Raw genomic sequence first — 18,392 nt, 5'->3', positions numbered from 1 at the left:
CAGAACAGAGAGGGTGAGGAACTAATAGAGACACAAATAACAGGGAGGGTGAGGAACTAACAGAAAATAACAGGGAAAGAGAGAGACAGGGTGAGGAACTAACAGAGAGAGAAAGTAACCGGGAGACAGAAACCGAGGGTGAGAAACCAACAGGGACCGAGGGAGAGAGATAAAAACGGAGAGGAACTAACAGAGGGGAAAACCGAGGGGAGAGAGAAAGAGAGCGAGAAAATAAGGGGAGTTAGAGAAACTCAGAGGAACCAAGCGAAAGAGAAATACTAAGAGACAGAAACAGAGAGGGAGAAGAACTAATAGGGAGTGGGGAAAGAGAAAAACTAAAGTAGATTGAGGGAGGAAAATGAAGATGTGATAAACTAACAGGGAGAGGGAGAAACGGAGTAGAGTGAAACGAGACTGCGAGAGAGATATAAAGATGTTGCACGGAGTGAGTGAGTGTGTCTGTATGAGAGTGAGAGAGAGAGGGAGTGAAGGAGTAACGAGGGGAGCGGAGTAAGTAAAGGGATGAATTCAGAGAGAGGGGTTACTGAGAGCCCGGATTGGTGGCAGAGGCAAGTTTAGGTCCTGAAACCTTCAGAATCAGTCCGAGAGAGAGAGAGAGAGAAGGCTGGGGGCTGGGCAGAGACTGGTCTCCGGGCCGCCGCTGTTACCGTTAAAGACGGAGCAAAAGCCGGACTCGATCCGAGCGCCCCCCCGGCCTGTGTGTCAGGGTGCGGATGGTATTTTGGGGTGGGGTGGTGTTGTCACGAGCTGAATTTACATTTATTGTTGATATTACAGAGAAAGTGAATGGGAAATGTGGGTGCTGCTTGAGCCTGGGTCTGTATCCTACAATGTGTCCACAGGGCGATGCGATAGACTGTAAGGTGACCCTTTCCTCACCAGTCCTGTCTGATATTCTGTCAGACATTATGGTTCACCGTTCAGGCTCTGAAAGTACTCTCTCTACTGAGGAGTGCCACATCAGGACTGGGTGAGGGGCATCGTGCCTCCTTTTCACCTGAATCCTTGCTGGTCACATGACATTCTCAATTCCTCCCAATACCCCATCCCAGTTGCTATTCCTACTTTGAGAATTTGAGCTGCAGCAAACTTCACACACTGTCCTAGACGTCTATTCCTTACTGTCTCAAAGTGAAGATTTGTTTATGAAGCCTCCTTCGTGAACATTCTTTTCCACACCTCAGCTTTGTGGTACACCGCCCATTTTTCCCTGTTTCCTACAGTCTGACCTTTTAAAAGCCAATCATCATTTCACCTGGCCAGATGCGATTTAATTCTGCTTCTTTACAACTCTTCAACGTTTGGCTTGCTCTGCACCACCTTCTCCTTTCTAGCTTTATCAGTCTATTTGTAAAGTGTATTATTTATAGTTTTCTAGTGAGCTGCAAAACCTGTCCCTAAACAGTTTGCCCATCATATAAAGTATTTTTTGTGTGTTTTTGTTTTAAACAGCTAATTTATTCGGATGATCCTAATCCAAATTTGAAGGTCAAGTCTAAACTAGCAATGACCGAAATCGCTATCGATAAATCCAATCTACCTCGGGTGCGAGAAGGTGAGACTGAGCTGAACTTTTCTACGTAGTTTAATATATATTCCAAATGTGCCTTGTGTTTTTCTATAATTGCTTTAGCTCTTTCAGTCTGATTTATTGCCAACTGCATCAATAACTTGTGTTTATATAGCACCTTTAAATGCAATAAAGTGGCTCAAGTCCTTTATGAGATTGTAAATTTGCCAAAAACTGGCACCTAACCAGAACAATTAAGGCAGGTGTCCTAAAACTTGGTCAAAAAGATTTAAGGACGAACCTCCAGGAGATAAGGTTTAGGAAAGGAATTCCAGAGTGGAGGACCTGGATGGATTGAGGTAATTTGGATATTAAGGACAGGGAGGGTTGAAAACATATAAACAACCTCTGGAAAGTTGGATGCAGAAGTGTAGTGTTTGTAGCTCATGAGGATAATTGCGGAGTTTACTGTGCAAACAAATTATGTATAGGATACAGTGTTAACAAAAACTGAAAATGGCCAACTTTCCCTAGCACTTTGCAAAGAGATGGATGTAACTTGACTAATAAATAGTTAAAGAGGCTTCACTCTTGAATTTGAGCTATTGTCCTGTTAGTTCCCTTTTTTTGCAATCACACTATAGTGTGGCTAACTGTACAGACCAGACCAAACCAGCGATATTGAGAAACTTTACTCTATCAAACGATAGAGCTGCTCTGGGAGTGTTTGATTATAATTGCATCTGGATTTGGTAGCAGTGAAATTTGGATTAAATTGTACCAACTGTGCTACTGAAAATCTGGAGCAGTCACCCTGTCGCTTCTGCATGTTTTATTTTCATCAGAAACCTCCTAAGGAAAAAAATGGTCTGCAGTGCGAATAAAATATTTAATGTACTGGTTTTCAGTTAGAGAGTAGGGTCCAGAATAAACAGATTCTGAACTGGCTCCAAAAGCAGCCTTTTGTGCCCTGTTCTCCAAGTTGGGTTGTTTATTCAAGAGCAAGCAGTGAATGTAAACATCAATAAACAGTCAACAAATGTTCTTCTACAGCAGCTATTTTATTTATAAATTATCAAAAATCCACAGTTGCTCACAATCCCTTAACAACCATCTCTTGAGGGGATCAGAAGGAAAGGCTGATACAAGAATTTCTTTTTCGAATGAAGCAGGAAAGCTGTCAGGGCAATGGGAAACCTTGACAGTCCATTTGAATTTATCCCTTGGGCCAGCTGTTCCAATTTGCAAATGAAGGAAGCATTTTTGATTTTGTGTCAGCGCTCATGACCTTGAAATCTGGTATCCTTTATGGTTCCTTCCCACGTTCTTTGAAGATGGTGCATGCAGTCACTTTAGTTGCTTTTGCCTTCAACATTGCCCTCCACACACCCCCTATCCTGCCTCTTTCCATCTCTTCTGCCCTCTTTATCCCCTAGAATCACTCTGACCTCAGTACCCCTCTTCATCCCAAGCCTGTTCTGACTTACCCCCTCGTTTGCCCTTAAAGCCCCTCTATCCTAGCACAAAGTTTCCTCTCCTTCAAGACCCATCTGATTAAACAGGCTTTACTAACCCCTTTGATCACATTGACATTGTAAGTGGAAACCGTCACCTCTGGTGGGTGAGGGCAGGAGGGGCATGATCTCAAAATTAGAACTGGGCCACTCCCAATTACATTGAGAAACACTTCATGCAAAGGTGAGCGAAAATCTGGCTGTTGCTCCTCAAAAATGCTGTTGACGTTGGAGAGGGTCAATTGAAAATAGTGGATGTTTGTTCGGTGAAGGATAGAGGGAAACTAAAAGGAGTTGTTGCAGTCAAGGTACAGATCTATCAAGAATGAACTGAATCGTTGCCTTTTGCACCAGTAATTCTTTCCATAACCTAGGCTGTCCCCTGTGAAACTCCATTGGACGCTGCTTTATATTATGCGTGGTTTAGAATCATTGCACAATACAATAAAGGAGCAGACCATACAGTCCACTGGGCCTGAGCTAATTCTTTGAAAGAATGATCCTTTGGCCTCATCTCTGCTCTTTCCCAATAGGCCTGATAACATTTTCCCTTTCCCATTTATGCAGTTTCAACATGAAAGGTACAGTTGAATTTGTTTCCACCCACAGTTTGTTGGGGGCCACAAATGAATTTCCCTTCAAGGGGGTATAAGCATCCCATTTTGTTGGACATTTGCCCATGTGCTCAGTGGGAGCTGATACAGGTCAATGACTTCTTCCCATGCCACTGCTGGTCGCTCCAGTCTTTGGTGTACCTCCCTCTCCATGTGGCTGTGTTTGGGGAGTAGGGAAGCCTGCATGTGCCTTGCTCCAGCAGGGTAAAGCCATCCCATTTCTCACTATAACAATACAAAAGGAATAGGTCAAAGTAGCTCAGTTCTCCTCTTCCTCAGTATCAGTGCACTTGGGCTTCAGCCTGGGTTATGTTACTGAACGTGTAAGCCATCAAACAGGGGTTCACATCATAACATAGCAGTTTGAAAATTTGAGTTCAGCTTTAAAAGTAAGTCACCACAGGGCTACTCTCTCTCATTAGAGAGAGAGAGACAACCAGTGGTGATTTAACTTGAGGGTCACCAGGCCTCAGCGAGGGGAGAGGTTAAGGAGAGTCCTTCACGGTAACCTCAGCTATTGTGGGAATTGAACCTATGCTGTTGGCATCACCCTGCAAAGCAAGCCAGCCATCCAGCCAACTGAGCTAACTGACTATTGGAAATCTAAAGGTGAGCAGGAAGCTGTCAGACTGTCGGATAAATCCAACATGTTGACAAATGTTTTTTGGGTGATAATACCTGCCACCTTCAGTAAGTCTGGGCCTATATGTGACTCTATTCCCACACCACATCCACAAATTTGACTGTTAACTACCCTCTGAAGTGACCTATTAAGGCATGTGGTTGTATCAAACTTTCTCAGGGCAACTGGGAATGGACAGTTAATGCAAGTGTTCTCCACGCCCTGAGACTGGTTAACATTTTAAAAACATTCCTAGCACTAACTGAAAGTCGCTTTTAGTTCTCTTGTTGTGGTTTGGCCACTGATTTTAGACTACAGCTTCACTGTCTCCTGTTTACTTGTGATCCAAAGCCAACATGTTTGTACCCAAAGCTTATTGACAGCTGCATACTCGCTTTCCAGTATCTACTGCGCTAAAGGCAGACTGAATGGAGCGGCTGCACCTCACCTACAGGTTCAGGCTCCAGAAACACACCCTTCTCAAAATATTTGTCAAGGATGCTTTGCCTTGCTTTTTTAATTGTTTTCTTTGCTATCCTTGTGAATGAGGTTCGACATGGGGATTTTGCACAGCTCTCCACCTGTTCAAATTCAGTCCATCTCCTAGAATCCGTCTTGTCGATTTGCTGGTGTCACTGGCAAGACCCTTGACATCCTTGTAACCTTCTCTGTTCTGAGGAAGATAACCCCAGCTTCGGAAGTCTGTCCACACACCTGCCTGGAGCCTAGTACCACTCTAATTGATCTCCTCTGCATGCTGTCTAAGTTCTTGACATCTCTCTGAAGTGTGGTGCCCAGAATAGAACATAATATTCCAGCTAGGGATGAACCAGTGATTTAAGAAAGTTTGGCTTAATGTCCTTGTTAGAGCCGCCGAAAAGCTCCACTTCTCCTGCTGTTACATCCATCAGACCCGCTGATTAATATGTGAGTGCGAGGCTTTAATTCTGGACCCTGACAGCTGGGGGCCGCCGTGGCTTGGGGGATGTTAAAGTTTGCTAGTGAATCCTCTCTGGCTGCTACAGTCAACATTGGAGTGAATACATTTGTAATAACCTGGGGCATCTCATCGTGCCCATGGTCGTCTTCGTGTGTACAGGTTTTCTGCATGGAATTTGTGAATAAATTGTAGCTAATGTTAAACCCTCTGCAGTCACAAGTCTCCATAACCCCCATTGTACAGAGATTGTTTGTAGCTCTGCCTATAGCCCCATCTGTGAGGCATTAGCATCTGAATGAGTTGCTACACTCAGCCTGACATTCTCTGCTCCAAGATCAGGCATCTCTGTATCAAAGGGGATGGAGAAGGAGGGGTTATTTCTGTTTGCAAAGGGACTGTCTGTTCCCATCTGTTATTTTCGCAGCTGAAAAATTCCTAAGCACTCCGACCATTTTTTGAGTTGAGATGTGTTTTTGAAGTTTTCTTTTCTTTTAAAAAAAAAGCACAAGAAGAGTCTTGATTTCTGAAGGTTAGTGGAGATGTAGAGAATTTTTGCATCGTCAATATAACACCCAACTCTGATGTAAAGCCCAGACACCTATCAGCTATCTGTCATGTGTGTCTGTAAGAATTAGGTGCTCTCTATTGAGAGATTGGTGCTGATAAATGGGCTGCTGTACTTTTTTTAGGCAGCGAGCTTCAGCATTGAGTATTCCCAGCCAAGATCAGAAAACATGAAAGACTTGCATTTCTGTAGCGCCTGTTACTTCTGTAGGGTATCCCGAAGAGTTTTAGAGGCAAAGTCAAACTTCCTCACGCTGGGTCAACCTTGTGCACACAGGGCGGAATCCTGTAGGCACAAGAATGATGTGGACTCTGGTGAAAAATGTAGCAGAATCCTGAGAGAAGCCCGATGAGGCTTATCCCCAGTTTCAAATTCAGGAACAACTTGCTGCATCTTTTAACAAAATTCCATAGCATTGAGGTGCCATTCTGACTAGGTGGCGGTGAGTTGAGGGGGATTATGGTTTGTTAAAGACCTTATTAACTGTAGATATCGCCTCATTAATATGTATTTGATTTGATTTGATTTGATTTATTGTAATCACGTGTTCCTGAGTAGAGTGAAAAGTTTTGTTTTACGAGCGGTACAGGCAGATCATAGCAAACAAAGACATACTTTCTGTAATACCACCCAGAACGAGTAACCTAGACAATTCTCGACATGGAAGTCAGTGTGGGTCAGCAGAAGACCTCCATGTTGGATGCCACGTGTTAGCACCTCTGGGCATGTTCCTTGGGCACTAACCATACACCCGCAATGTTCATGGCCGTTGTGAGCCTCTAAGAGCCCTCATGGCTTTTCTCTGACCCGCTTACGGTATGTTTCTGCACTTCAGTGCTAAACCTAAGGTGCATGGCAAATGTCATTGTAATGGTGCAGCAAACACACTGTGCACTCCAGGCAGACACACCCAGCTCATGCAGAGATGGTAAGAACTGCCGATGCTGGAGTCTGAGTACACCCAGCTCATGGACTGGTCCAGGCTGCATTGCTAGGCTGTTCACTTTGTCTCTTAGCACTCGCTCAGTTTGAACTTACCTGGATGCTCACAGCATCCCTGCCTAGTCAAGCCCCTCGGGCAGACTCTCAGTCCTGCTGTATTGCTGTGCCGTTTAGTGCAGACACAAAACCAGGAAGCTTGTTGTGGTTGTTTGCAGGCCTCAGTCAAATTGAGGGAAGTAGCTTTCAGTCTCAGGCTCCTGGCACAGTTAGTCAGGGGCAGCCTCTGCCAGTCTGGGAGCTTGGACACTCAGTCAGCTGCTCAGGGCCAATCAGAGTCCAGATATAGGGGGTGAGGAGCTAACGGTTGGGCAGACACCCCCGATCTTTACTCCTCCTGCCCTGTGCTGGGCTGTTTTCATCCTGGAATAGGAGAGAGGCAATGGGTGATACTGCTATTAGTCTTGGTGCAGGTTAGGGAGTCTTCCCAAGTGAGTGAGGAGGCAGTGCAGAGGGCCCACAGGGTTAGTGGGTTGGGATGGGTGAAAACAAGTGAGAATGATAGGCCATGGGCTTGGTGGAAGGTGGGTGCAGGAGTAGAGGGAGGGAGAATGAGTGACTGTGAGGTATCAGAGTGGAGATGCTTATTGACTTTCATCCCCCATCGCAGTGCATTCCTGCAGGTGACTGAGACTGCATTGATCTGGCTGGCACTCTCCGGCCAGGCCAGGCTGGCTGTGGTCTGGTGTCAGGGCCTCACCTGCTGCCCAAGGCCAGGAGAAAGTCTCCCCTCCGCACCAGCCCATCCACCAGGAACTCCGTGTCCCTGCCTGCATAGCAGGTTGCCACTTCTCCCTTATCTGCTGCATCCGGGGAAAATGTCAGGAAGCCTGAAGGACAGCTCTGGAATGACCAGGCTTCTTCTGGGTGCACTCTGGGCCTTCAACAGAGGTGTTAGAACTAGGGCTGCCAATCTGTTCGCTGATACCCTGGCAGTGGTGAGTTCTTCTGGGTACGGTGCACGGTAGAATAGGCCTAGAATTGGACAAGTGGGGTGCCTTTGGGTAGGTAATGGTGGGGGTTGGGGGGGAGGGTTGGTAAAATACAGAGAGAAAAACCGCTGGGCCTCTATGTAGCTCAGTGAAACTGCCACTCAGTCAAAAAGCATAAGATTCAGCTCCTACAGTGCACCATATTATTGTTATCCCTTCCAATTCCTAGCCCAGTCCTCTGCTCTCCCCAGCTCGCAGTCACATTGTAGGATAGTTTTGTTCATGAAGTTTGAACTGAACACCGCCAACAACAGCAACAACAACTCACATTTCTATAACACCTTGAAATTGTAAAATATCCCATGGGCACTTCTTGAGCATTGCCAATCAAAATTGGACACCAACCCCCAAATATTGAGACCAGCAGTCAAGAGCTTCTTCAAAGTGGGGAGCTGAAAGAAGGGGGTGGGTGGGGCGGGGGGAGAAGGTGGAATGATTTAAGAAGGGATTCCAAAGCGTGGGAGCCTGGGTAGCCAAAGAGAAATCAGGGATGCTTGCAGTCAGAGTTGGAGGTGTGTGTAGTTCTTCAGGATGGTAGAACGAGAGGAGGTTATTGATGGGCTGGGGCAAGCCCATAGTGAGATTCGATGATGAGAATTACAACATCATGGGGTTCAGACTATCTCTGAGCCACTAGTAACCTAATATTTTTTCCAAAATTCTTTTCATACCTACCTGGACATTACCTTCAATTATTGTCCCTAAAATCTTTTTCCATATTTGTCTGGTGTGCATTTTTTACATCCGTGAAGTATCTCAGTTGTTTGACAATGTTAAACCAGCCTCATTTATGCATTAACACAGAGTACTACAATAAACAAGTCACTGTTTCTTAAACTCTATTATGTGCATTTCCTTTTGCTGAAGGTCACCCGAAATTGAATGTGATATTGCATTTGGCCTCACCAAGGAAGTTTATGCAAGAACATTAATAACCTGTTCTGTTGTATCATTGGATTGTCTAGCACTTGAGTCAGTCTATTGCTGACTACTTCACATTGTCTAGAACTGTATAGTGCCTTCGTCTCTCGGAACATTAAGTACTGAGTACAGGTCACCTAGACATAGGCATTGACATTCTGGTGGCATTTTGGAGAAAGACCATCAGATTGTCTGTTATTATGTATTATAACAGCCATCAAGATTGGGCAATTCATCCTTGAAAGGAAGTACTTGCATGAGATGGTAATCCTGACAGAAGAGGTAAGTTGGCAAACTATGAACAAGGACCAGAGTTGAGCTAGTCAAAGACTCCTTTCCTTGCTGAGTGAACAGTGCAATGACTGAATGGCAGTGGGTAGAGAGCTGCGACAGGGGAGTGGGCATGGTGGGATTCTCTGGCTCAATGATCGAGAATGGGCTTATACTTGGGCTTGAATCCTGTGATTGATCACAAATCCTTTCACATTACTTGTTTCCCTAAATATGTTTGTATGTGATTGGGTGCAAACTCCTTCCACTTGGGTATTCCTTCTCTGTGCTGTTGATAGGGCAGGTCACATGGCCATTTGAGGGTAGTCTGTGCAGTTTAATATAAAACTCCACAATGAGCAGTCTAGGATTTGGATTAATGGATTCCTAACAGACAGGATACCCTGATTAAATACCCCAATATATGGACAGTGAGCACCACTACGATTGTCCAAGGGACTGTCTCAAACTTCATGCCTCTCCATTTTGTTCATTTTTGGGATGTGTGTTGCTTACAAGGCAGGTTTTTGTCCCCCATGAGAAAGGAGCCAGGGAGCAGGTGCTGATGTTTGGAAGAAGTTTGATGCTACTTGATGCCTCGTAAAGTCATTCCTGAGGGCAGTTGAACATCACCCACATTGATATGGGATTGGAGTCACGTAGGACGACACTGACTCCTTTGCATTTGTAACTGCTGAGTTTTATAACAATCTGATAGTGATACCAGATTTTTAATTTCTAGGTTTTCTTATTTTTTTTAATGGAATTTGATTTCTCATTTGTCATGGTGGGAATTGGAAATGCATTCTCTGCATTTTATTTATTATCCATTCAGGGAATGTGGGAGTCACTGGCTGGGCCAGCATTTATAGCCCTTCCCTAGTGGCCCTTGAGAATGTGTGGTGAGCTGCCTCTTACACCACCTGAATCCATGTGTTGTACGTAGACCCACAATGTTGTTAGTGAGGCAGTTCCAGGATTTTGACCCAGTGGCACTGATGGAATGATGATATATTTCTAAATCAGAATGATGAGTGGCTTGGAGGGGATCTCGCAGGTGCTGATGTTCCTATGTATCTGCTGCCTTTGACAGAATTTGATAGAATCCCTACAGTGTGGAAACAGGCCCTTCAGCCCAACAAGTCCACACTGACCCTCAAACCATCCCACCCAGAATCATCCCCCTATAACCTACCCAATCTACACATCCCTGCACACTATGAGCAATTTAGCACAGCCAATCCACCTAAACTGCACATCGTTGGACTGTGGGAGGAAACCGGAGCACCTGGAGGAAACCCATGCAGACATGGGGAGAATGTGCAAACTCCACACAGACAGTTGCCTGAGGGTGGAATCGAACCCAGGTCCCTGGTGCTGCGAGGCAGTAGTGCTAACCACTGAGTCACCATGCTGCCCTAGATGGTAGTGGCCATGGGTTAGGACGATGCTCTCTAAGGAATCTCACTGAATTTCTGCAGTGCATCTTGTATTTGGTACACACTGTGCCTGCTGAGCATTGGTGCTCGAAGGCGTGATTATTTGTGGATATGGTGCCAATCAAGTGAGCTACTTTGTCCTGGATGGTGTCAGGCTCCTTGTGTGTTTTTCACAGAATCCGAACAGTGTGGAAACAGGCCATTCAGCCCAACACGTCCACACTGACTCTCCAAAATGCCTCCCAACCCAGATGCACCCCTCTACCCTATCCCAGTAATCCTATATTTTCCATGGTTAATCCACCTAACCGACACAACCCTGGACACAGTGGGCAATTTAGCATGGCCAATCCACCTGCACATCTTTGGACTGTGGGAGGAAACCCCACGCAGACATGGGGAGAATGTGCAAATTCCACACAGACAGCCGGAGGTGGAACTCAACCCAGATCCCTGGCGTTGTGAGGCAGCAGTGCTAACCACTGAGCCACCGTTGTTAGAGCTGGACTCATCCACGCACATTGGCAGTATTCTATCATATGATGTGGAGGTGCCAGTGCCGGTGTTGGACTGAACAAAGTCAGAAATCACACGACACCAGGTTATAGAACAACAGGTTTATTTGAAAACACAAGCTTTCGGAGCACTGCTCCTTCGTTGTGCAACTTCTGATTTGTATTCTATCACAGTCCTGAGTTGTACCATGCAGATGGTATACAGGCTTCGGGGAGTCAGGAGGCAAGTTACTTGCTGCGGGATTCTTAGCCTCTGACCTGCTCTTGTAGCCACAGTATGGCTAGTCCATGTCAGTTCCTGGTCAGTAACTCCTGGCATGTTGATGGTGGGGGCTTCAGTGATGGTGATGCCATTGACTGTCAAGGGGCGATGGTCAGATTCTCTCATTGGAGATAGTCATTGCCTGGTACTTTTCTGGATCAGCAGAACCACTGCACACTGTAACTGCACCTTCCTGGCTGCAGTTGCTAATTTACTGATCAGTTATAAATAGGTTGAAGCCACATACTCAGCGGCAACATGGATGATAACTGCCTAAATCTTATTGCCTTTAGCATCTAACAACCATCTGTTAGCTCACTTTCCATGGGTCATATATAACCCTACAAGGCAGCACCCATTCTTGTGTTCCCATTCTTCTTCTTGATGATATTTATTCAACCTTTTTCCAGTGGCTCCTCTACCACTCTGAGATCGTATATACAACCCAAAAGGTAGAACTACAACTTAACTGTTTGCTGATGGATTCCAGCTTGTGTGGGAGATTATTCAGAGCTCAAGACGTGGGTGTAGTGTCGCAATATTGCATATGATATGCATGCTTCATTCAAATATTCACTCCTCTAATAAGTGGCTGTTTTGAGGCTTGATGGGAGTGAGACTTCACTCAGACATCTGAAAACTGAGTTGATTTCATACTTTCTGTTGACACCATTTCCCTTGGCAGAGATCAGAACTTCAAAATGTCTCCATCTGTGCGGCTTTATTTTCCTCTGTTCTTTTACCCGTCTTTTCCGATGTGGTCGATGTAGATTATGTGTTTACAAGCAGCAATTATTGCACTGCACAGCTCCAGGAGTGAATAGTTTGAGGTTGTGGTTTGCTGATATATATTTTGAGTGACTGGCTGTAATATGTTGGGGAAGAATGGTTTTCAACATGTCAGGGTGCTTTCTTCTTTCTGTGGCTCATTTCCTTTACCCCTTACACTGTCTCATCTCCCTTCCATCTCCAACACCACTCCCACACTGGCTCAAACTCTCTTCTCTCCCCAACCACCCCATCTCCATCTCCATCTTCACCTGCCTCCACTCCCTGTGCCCACTCCCAGCTTCGATTCGACATGTTGGAGGTTTTGTCAGATGCTCTCTCCCTCGCTGACCTACTCCCACACTCCTGCAGTTGAACCTCCCAGAGCTTGGCTGGAATTTAGAGCCATTGGGATTCCTTTTCCTTCCAATTACCCTTTTTCACTCCCCCTAAGTTGAGGCCTTCTCTGGTTCTACTTATTCCTAGTCTACTCCTCATGGGTCAGGTTGTGACCATACAGCCCTGTGGCATTTATTGCTACAGAGGGCTGGGGAGGCCAAGTCATTGAGTGTCTTTAAGACAGAGATAGATAGGTTCTCGATTGGTAAGGGGATCAAGGGTAGGGGAAATGTTAGGAGAATGGGATTGAGAAACATGATCTGATGGCGGAGAGACCTGATGGGCCAAATGGCCCAATTCTGCTCCCGTGTTGTCTTCTGTTCCACACCCAGTGACCGCACGCATTTCCTAGCATTAGACAGTGATCAGAAGCCAGGAATCTGGCAATTTTGTTTTGGGTGTTGCAGGGAAGGTGAACAGTGAGAGAGTTCGCACCCCACACCTCCCAAGCCCCCTCACCCCTCTTGCCCATTTAAAGCTGGACACTACAATCTGCAGAATGTGGGGCGAAGTGGGATCTTTCTGTCCCACAAGATCTGCTGTGCGTATTGGAAAATACACATGCATCTTGTTCCTGTGCTCGGAGCCAGGATTCCATTGTTGGACTAACTCTGACATCTCCTTGGCAACATGAACAATCCCCCTTCCAGCTGTTCCCTTGACCTGTCAGGGTAGGTGGGGTGGGATCTGTGCTGCACAATCCCACATTTCAGAATGACACAAGTTGTTTTCTCAAGGGTTTGACCTTTGACCTCACGCTCCCAGCAGCTGACTCCTGTTTGGCAGTTGCTAAGGGAGCAGGCGGATTAGACGAGGCACATCCTCCAGCCTTATCCTGCAGCTGATTGAACTATGTTTCCACTGAATGAACAAACTATCTCAGCCTTCACTGCGTTAAGACAATGAGCAGCTGAGTTGTTGATGCCACAGGAACAGGAAGAGGCCATTCAGCCCCTTAAGTCTGTTCCACTTTTCAGTTAGGTTATGGTTCCATCTGCCAATCATTGTCCTTAATAGCTTTGCCAACAAAAACCTCTCTCAATCTGCTTTAAATTATTCGCTGCACACCCCCAGCCCCTACCCCTAAAATAAACAAAAGCATCTGCAGCTTTTAGGGAATGAGGTCTCAGGATTGATTTCTTGCTTTGTTGCTGAGTAAATCATCGTGGCGATAGGGCTGCAATTTGGACTCAACACCCAATGGGGATGAAACCCAGGCTAGCTGTTACAGTAAATATCAGCAAAACCAGACTTGCATTTTTATAGCTCCTTTCTCAGTCCCAAGGTGTTCCAAATACCTTGCAGCCAGTGGAGTGCGTTTGCAGCAAAGTAGGAGGCAGCAAGATCCCACAGACTGTAAGGTGGTCATGATCACACAACCTGTTTTAATGATGCTGTTGTTTATTATGAACTATGACCAATTACTTACTGAAAGATAAATATTGGCTGGGTCATCCTGTTGTTTCACAGAATTATTACGACGTAGAAGGAGACTATTTGGCCCATAGTGCCTGCACCAGCTCTATTATCTACTGCCAATCTCTTGCCTTTTCCCCATATCCCTGCACACCACTACTATCCAAAAGAACATCCAATGTGCTCTTGAATTCCTCAATTGAACCCAGCCTCCTCCACATTTCCAGATAGTGCATTCCATACCCTAATGACTTTCCGTATGATAAAGCTTTTGTACTTGTTTACATATCACTCTAAAACTAAACCTTCTCATTCAGGTTTCTTTTACAAGCAGGAACAGCTTCACCTTATCTACTGGGCAGAGCAGTGGACATGTTTATAGACTTCATTGGACAAGGTTCCACATGGTAGACTACTTAGTAAAGTTAGATCACATGGGATTCAGGGTGAGCTTCCCAACTGAATACAAAATTAGCTTGAAGATAGGAGACAGAGGATGGTAATGGAGGGTTGTTTTTTGGTGTGGAGGCCTGTGACCAGTGGTGTGCTTTTCATCATTTATATAAATGACTTGGATGTGAACATAGGCATGGTTAGTAGTTTGCAGATGACATCAAAATAGGTGGTGTAGTGGACAGCAAAGAAAATTAAGAGTACAACGGGACCTTGATCGGATGGGCGGATGGGCCAATGGGCCGAAGAGTGGCAGATGGAGTTTAATTTGGATAAATGTGAAATGTTGCATTTTGGTAAAGCAAACCAGGGCAGGACTTATACTTTAATGGTAAGGTCCTGGGGGAGTGTTGCTGAACAAAGAGACCTAGGGGAACAGATGCATAGTTCGTTGAAAGTGGAGTAGACAAGGTGGTGAAGATGGCGTTTGGCACGTTTGCCTTGATTGGTCAGAACGTCGGAGACTAAGCATCTCTCTTTATAGAGGTTTATAAAATCGCGAGGGGTGTGGATGGGGTGAATAGCCAAGGTCTTTATCCTAGGGGTCGGGGGAGTCCAAAACTAGAGGGCATAGGTTTAAGGTGAGAGGGGAAAGATTTAAAAAGAACCTAAGGTGCAACTTTTTCATGCAGATGGTGGTGTGTGCATGGAACGAGATGCTGGAGGAAGTAATGGAGGCTGGTACAATTACAACATGTTAAAGGCAGCTGGATAGGTATATGAATAGGAGGGGTCTAAAGAGGTATGGGCCAAATGCTGGCAAATGGGACTAGGTCAGATTGGGATAACAGTGTGGAGCTGAAGGAACATAGCAGGCTAGGCAGCATCAGAGGAAAAGAGTCCCAACCCAAAACATCCTTCAGCTCCACACTGTGTTATCGCTAACTCCAGCATCGGCAGTTCTTACTGTCACTAGGTCAGATTGGGATGTCTGGTCAGCATGGATGAGTTGGACTGAAGGGTCTGTTTCCACTAAGTATAACTCAATGACTTTACTCTGTCCAGCCTACACGTGATCTTGAAAAATCTCAATTAGATCTCTTCTCACCTGCATTCTCTACAGGGAGAACAGTCCCAACTTCTTCAATCTATCCTCCTGGCTGAATTTTCTCATGTCTGGAACATTTCCCTATTTTGCTTCTGCAGTCTCTCCATTGCCTTCACAACTTTCCTATAGTGTAGTCACCTCACCCTTCTCTGCATTTAATGTCATCTGTCACCAATCGACCTACTTCACCAACTTGCCAAAGACCTGTTGGAGTTCCGCACTGACCACCTCACACTTTACAATTCTTCCAAGTTTAGTGTCATCTGCAAACTATGCAGGATCCAGATCATTAATGTGTGTCATGGATTAATATCTCATCGAAAAGGTGATGTATCCAACCATGCAGCATTCCATCAGGACTGCACTGCTGGAATGATGGGTATCCAGACCCTGGGATACTCACGGTTTGAACCTGCTGAGCCAATGAGGCTTGAGGCTGGCTTTACTGAGCGTTGCTCAAAGGGACAGCTTACAGCTGCTTACTGTTTAATGCCAAAACTGTTTGATGTTGAAAGGGGCTCTTTCATAACCGTACACAGAGCAGAGAGCCTGTTGCCCTTTTCTGTGGGATTTCCCATTTCTACAAGTTCAACAAAGACAGCTGGGCAGCGCAGGTCCTGGCTTCAGTCTCTGAACCGTGTTGAATTACTGCATTCTGATGAGGGAGCAATCGGTGTGTTTTAATGGGACCTGGTGGTTCTAGGCTTCGAATAGTGAAGAGATGGAGAAATGAACCCAAACCGCTGGATTTGTTAATGTCTGTGTGATTTGTGAAGTGAGATCAGGAAACTCGGTACTAAACTGATTAAGAGCTGAGGCTACAACGGTGCTGCTCTCTGTTACCCGCTGCATAGGCCCCAGCTGCAGCCCCACACCGGGTTCTGAGTACCTGTGTTGTTCATAAAACCAGCGTGAGGATGGGGTGAAGCATGCACCCACCTCAGGGCAAAACCTGTTTGGACTTGCCCTTCTAAGATAAGAAACACCTGCGAGATTAAAATTAATACCTGCTTGGAGCTCCCCGTGCTAGAGGTGTGGTGTAATTTACTTGCAAAATATGCATTTTTAAAAAGAATCCGTCTGGAAGATTCTGGAGAGCTTAAAAAATACCAGGCAAGGATTACCTCATTTCCAACGTATCCAAATTTTTGTTGCTAGGAGAAGCAGAAAGGTTATGATTCAAGGTGGGAGGGAAACCCCAAATTCAGCAGGAACCCTTGCTGGGTTGAAGCTGATCTCAATGTCGCTGCTGCAAGGGCCATAACCTGCAGAATGGGAGTTGGAAATCAAGGAAACAGAAATAAACATTCTTAAAGTGTGAATGGGATCGAGATCTGCGGTTTATTTAAGCCTCTGGTCCTTTTAGATTTCAAGAGAAACAGGCTGTTGCAGTTCCAGAGACCTTTAATAAAATAACTTTCCTAGACTGCTTTGACAGGTCATCTGCAGATTTTTATAGATTTTAAAAAAAGCATCTGGTTGTATAGTTTCAAGAGTTCTTTCACATTTCCCCAAGGGCTATTCCTATGTTATTATGAATGTTTAGTTGTGTATTAAAAACTGAAATAATTTCAGAATGGGCTTCGGCGATTGCTGTTTGATTGACAGTTTCAATAGACTACTAAAGGATTTAGAAGTCTTTGTGGTGTCTAAAAGAAAGTTTGTTGTTTTGTAAAAGATTAACCACTTGAGATTTAAAAGCTTTGAATGGGAGATTATTTTCACAATCAAGTGTAAATGAGTGGGAACTGTATTAGATTGTGATAGGTTTATTGTATTTTCATCTTCACATGGGTCCTGAGGTCTTTGGGTGGTGGTTACTAGATGAGTTTCTATGGTGACATTGGTGGGGTATGGCATGGCATGAGTTGGCATCAGGTTGGTATGTAGTAGGGTGTGAGAGGTGATGTGGAGTGATTGGCAGTGAGGTCTTAAGGGCCTTAGAGCTGCTTAAACATCAAGGAGGCGTTCTAGAGAACTGCGGTATTCCAAGCAGCCCACTTGAGTACACGTTCCACAACCACTGCCCCCCTCACTCCCCCACACTCACTCCCATCGATGCTTAGGACCTGCTTCTGGGTTCCCTGGTACTGGCTGTATCCTGGACGTGCCCCCCTCCCCCCCAGAGTGGGAGTGGCATGGTTCAGGTACTTTGTATTGAGGTGCGTCTGGCGAGTCAAGAAGTTCCTTGGGCTACTTGCCTTGCTGGTGAGAAAACAGCTGTACGGCTGCTTTAAAGCTCCCAAATCCATTGGATTGCAATTCTCGCAATATTTTTGCCCAGGGTGCCTGTCCAGGAGCCAGATTTGCTTGCATTATGTGGGGCTCACAGTGGGGAGTGGCGAAGGGGTGGGGGTGGCATTGAGTGAGAGACACAGTTCCCAGTGCCCGTCTCTGACCCCTGGTGTAAAGTGTGACTGCACTGAGCCGGCCTGAAAGATAAGACTGGGCTGATTTGTGATGCTGCACATGGTGGAACAGTGCTTGCTGCTACATGGAACAGGGTTACGTGGGGTATCTGGCTGTGTGCTGGGGAAGGGGGGACGGTGAGGAGAGGAGACTGGAAAGTGTGGGGTGGGGGATGGGGAGCGGAGGATGATCATTGTTTCCTGTTCCAGTCTCACTTGCACCCTTCCAGTTATTGGGACGGTGTGGCCACAGCTGAGCAGATAACGTGTCGGGAGGAGAGAGCAGGTACTGCCCTTCGCTTCTGCTGCTGCTGCTCTCAGAATTTGGGTCCTGGTCACAAATCACTTTTACTGGGAGCTGTGAACAGCTTTCGCTATGGCCTGAGCCAGACTAAAAATAGCCGCTCCAGTCAAGTGAGCTTCTTGTATGACTGAGATAACAAGGTGTAGAGCTGGATGAACACAGCAGGCCAAGCATCATAGGAGCAGAGAGGCTGACGTTTCGGGCCTAGACCCTTCTTCAGAAATGGGGGAGGGGAAGGGGGTTCTGAAATAAATAGGGAGAGAGGGGGAGGCGGATAGAGGAGAAGATGGGTGGAGAGAAGACAGACAGTTCAAAGAGGCGGGGATGGAGCCAGTAAAGGTGAGTGTAGGTGGGGAGTTAGGGAGGGGATAGGTCAGTCCAGAGAGGACGGACAGGTCAAGGGGGCGGGATG

General features: G+C 45.8%; 1 protein-coding gene across 9 annotated transcripts in view; it reads left to right on the top strand.

Moving 5' to 3' along the window:
- Positions 1–18,392, top strand: part of LOC109913777 (coiled-coil domain-containing protein 50-like) — a 44,656-nt gene that overhangs the window by 840 nt on the left and 25,424 nt on the right. For 3 of the 9 annotated variants that reach the window (XM_048614831.1, XM_048614833.1, XM_020513325.2), the window contains exon 2: positions 1,474–1,576. In XM_048614831.1, coding sequence (XP_048470788.1) covers positions 1,474–1,576 — 103 coding nt within the window. Of the gene's footprint in view, positions 1–390; positions 446–469; positions 511–616; positions 729–818; positions 838–1,100; positions 1,213–1,319; positions 1,372–1,473; positions 1,577–18,392 lie in introns of those variants that run through there. The other 6 variants (XM_048614832.1, XM_048614837.1, XM_048614835.1 and 3 more) reach the window with 6 other exon arrangements.

The sequence above is a fragment of the Rhincodon typus genome, chromosome 31 (genome assembly GCF_021869965.1).
Source record: "Rhincodon typus isolate 14 chromosome 31, sRhiTyp1.1, whole genome shotgun sequence".
NCBI classification, from domain to species: domain Eukaryota; kingdom Metazoa; phylum Chordata; class Chondrichthyes; order Orectolobiformes; family Rhincodontidae; genus Rhincodon; species Rhincodon typus.
Note: the sequence above shows the minus strand (reverse complement) of the source record. Positions and strands in the feature narration are given on the sequence as shown.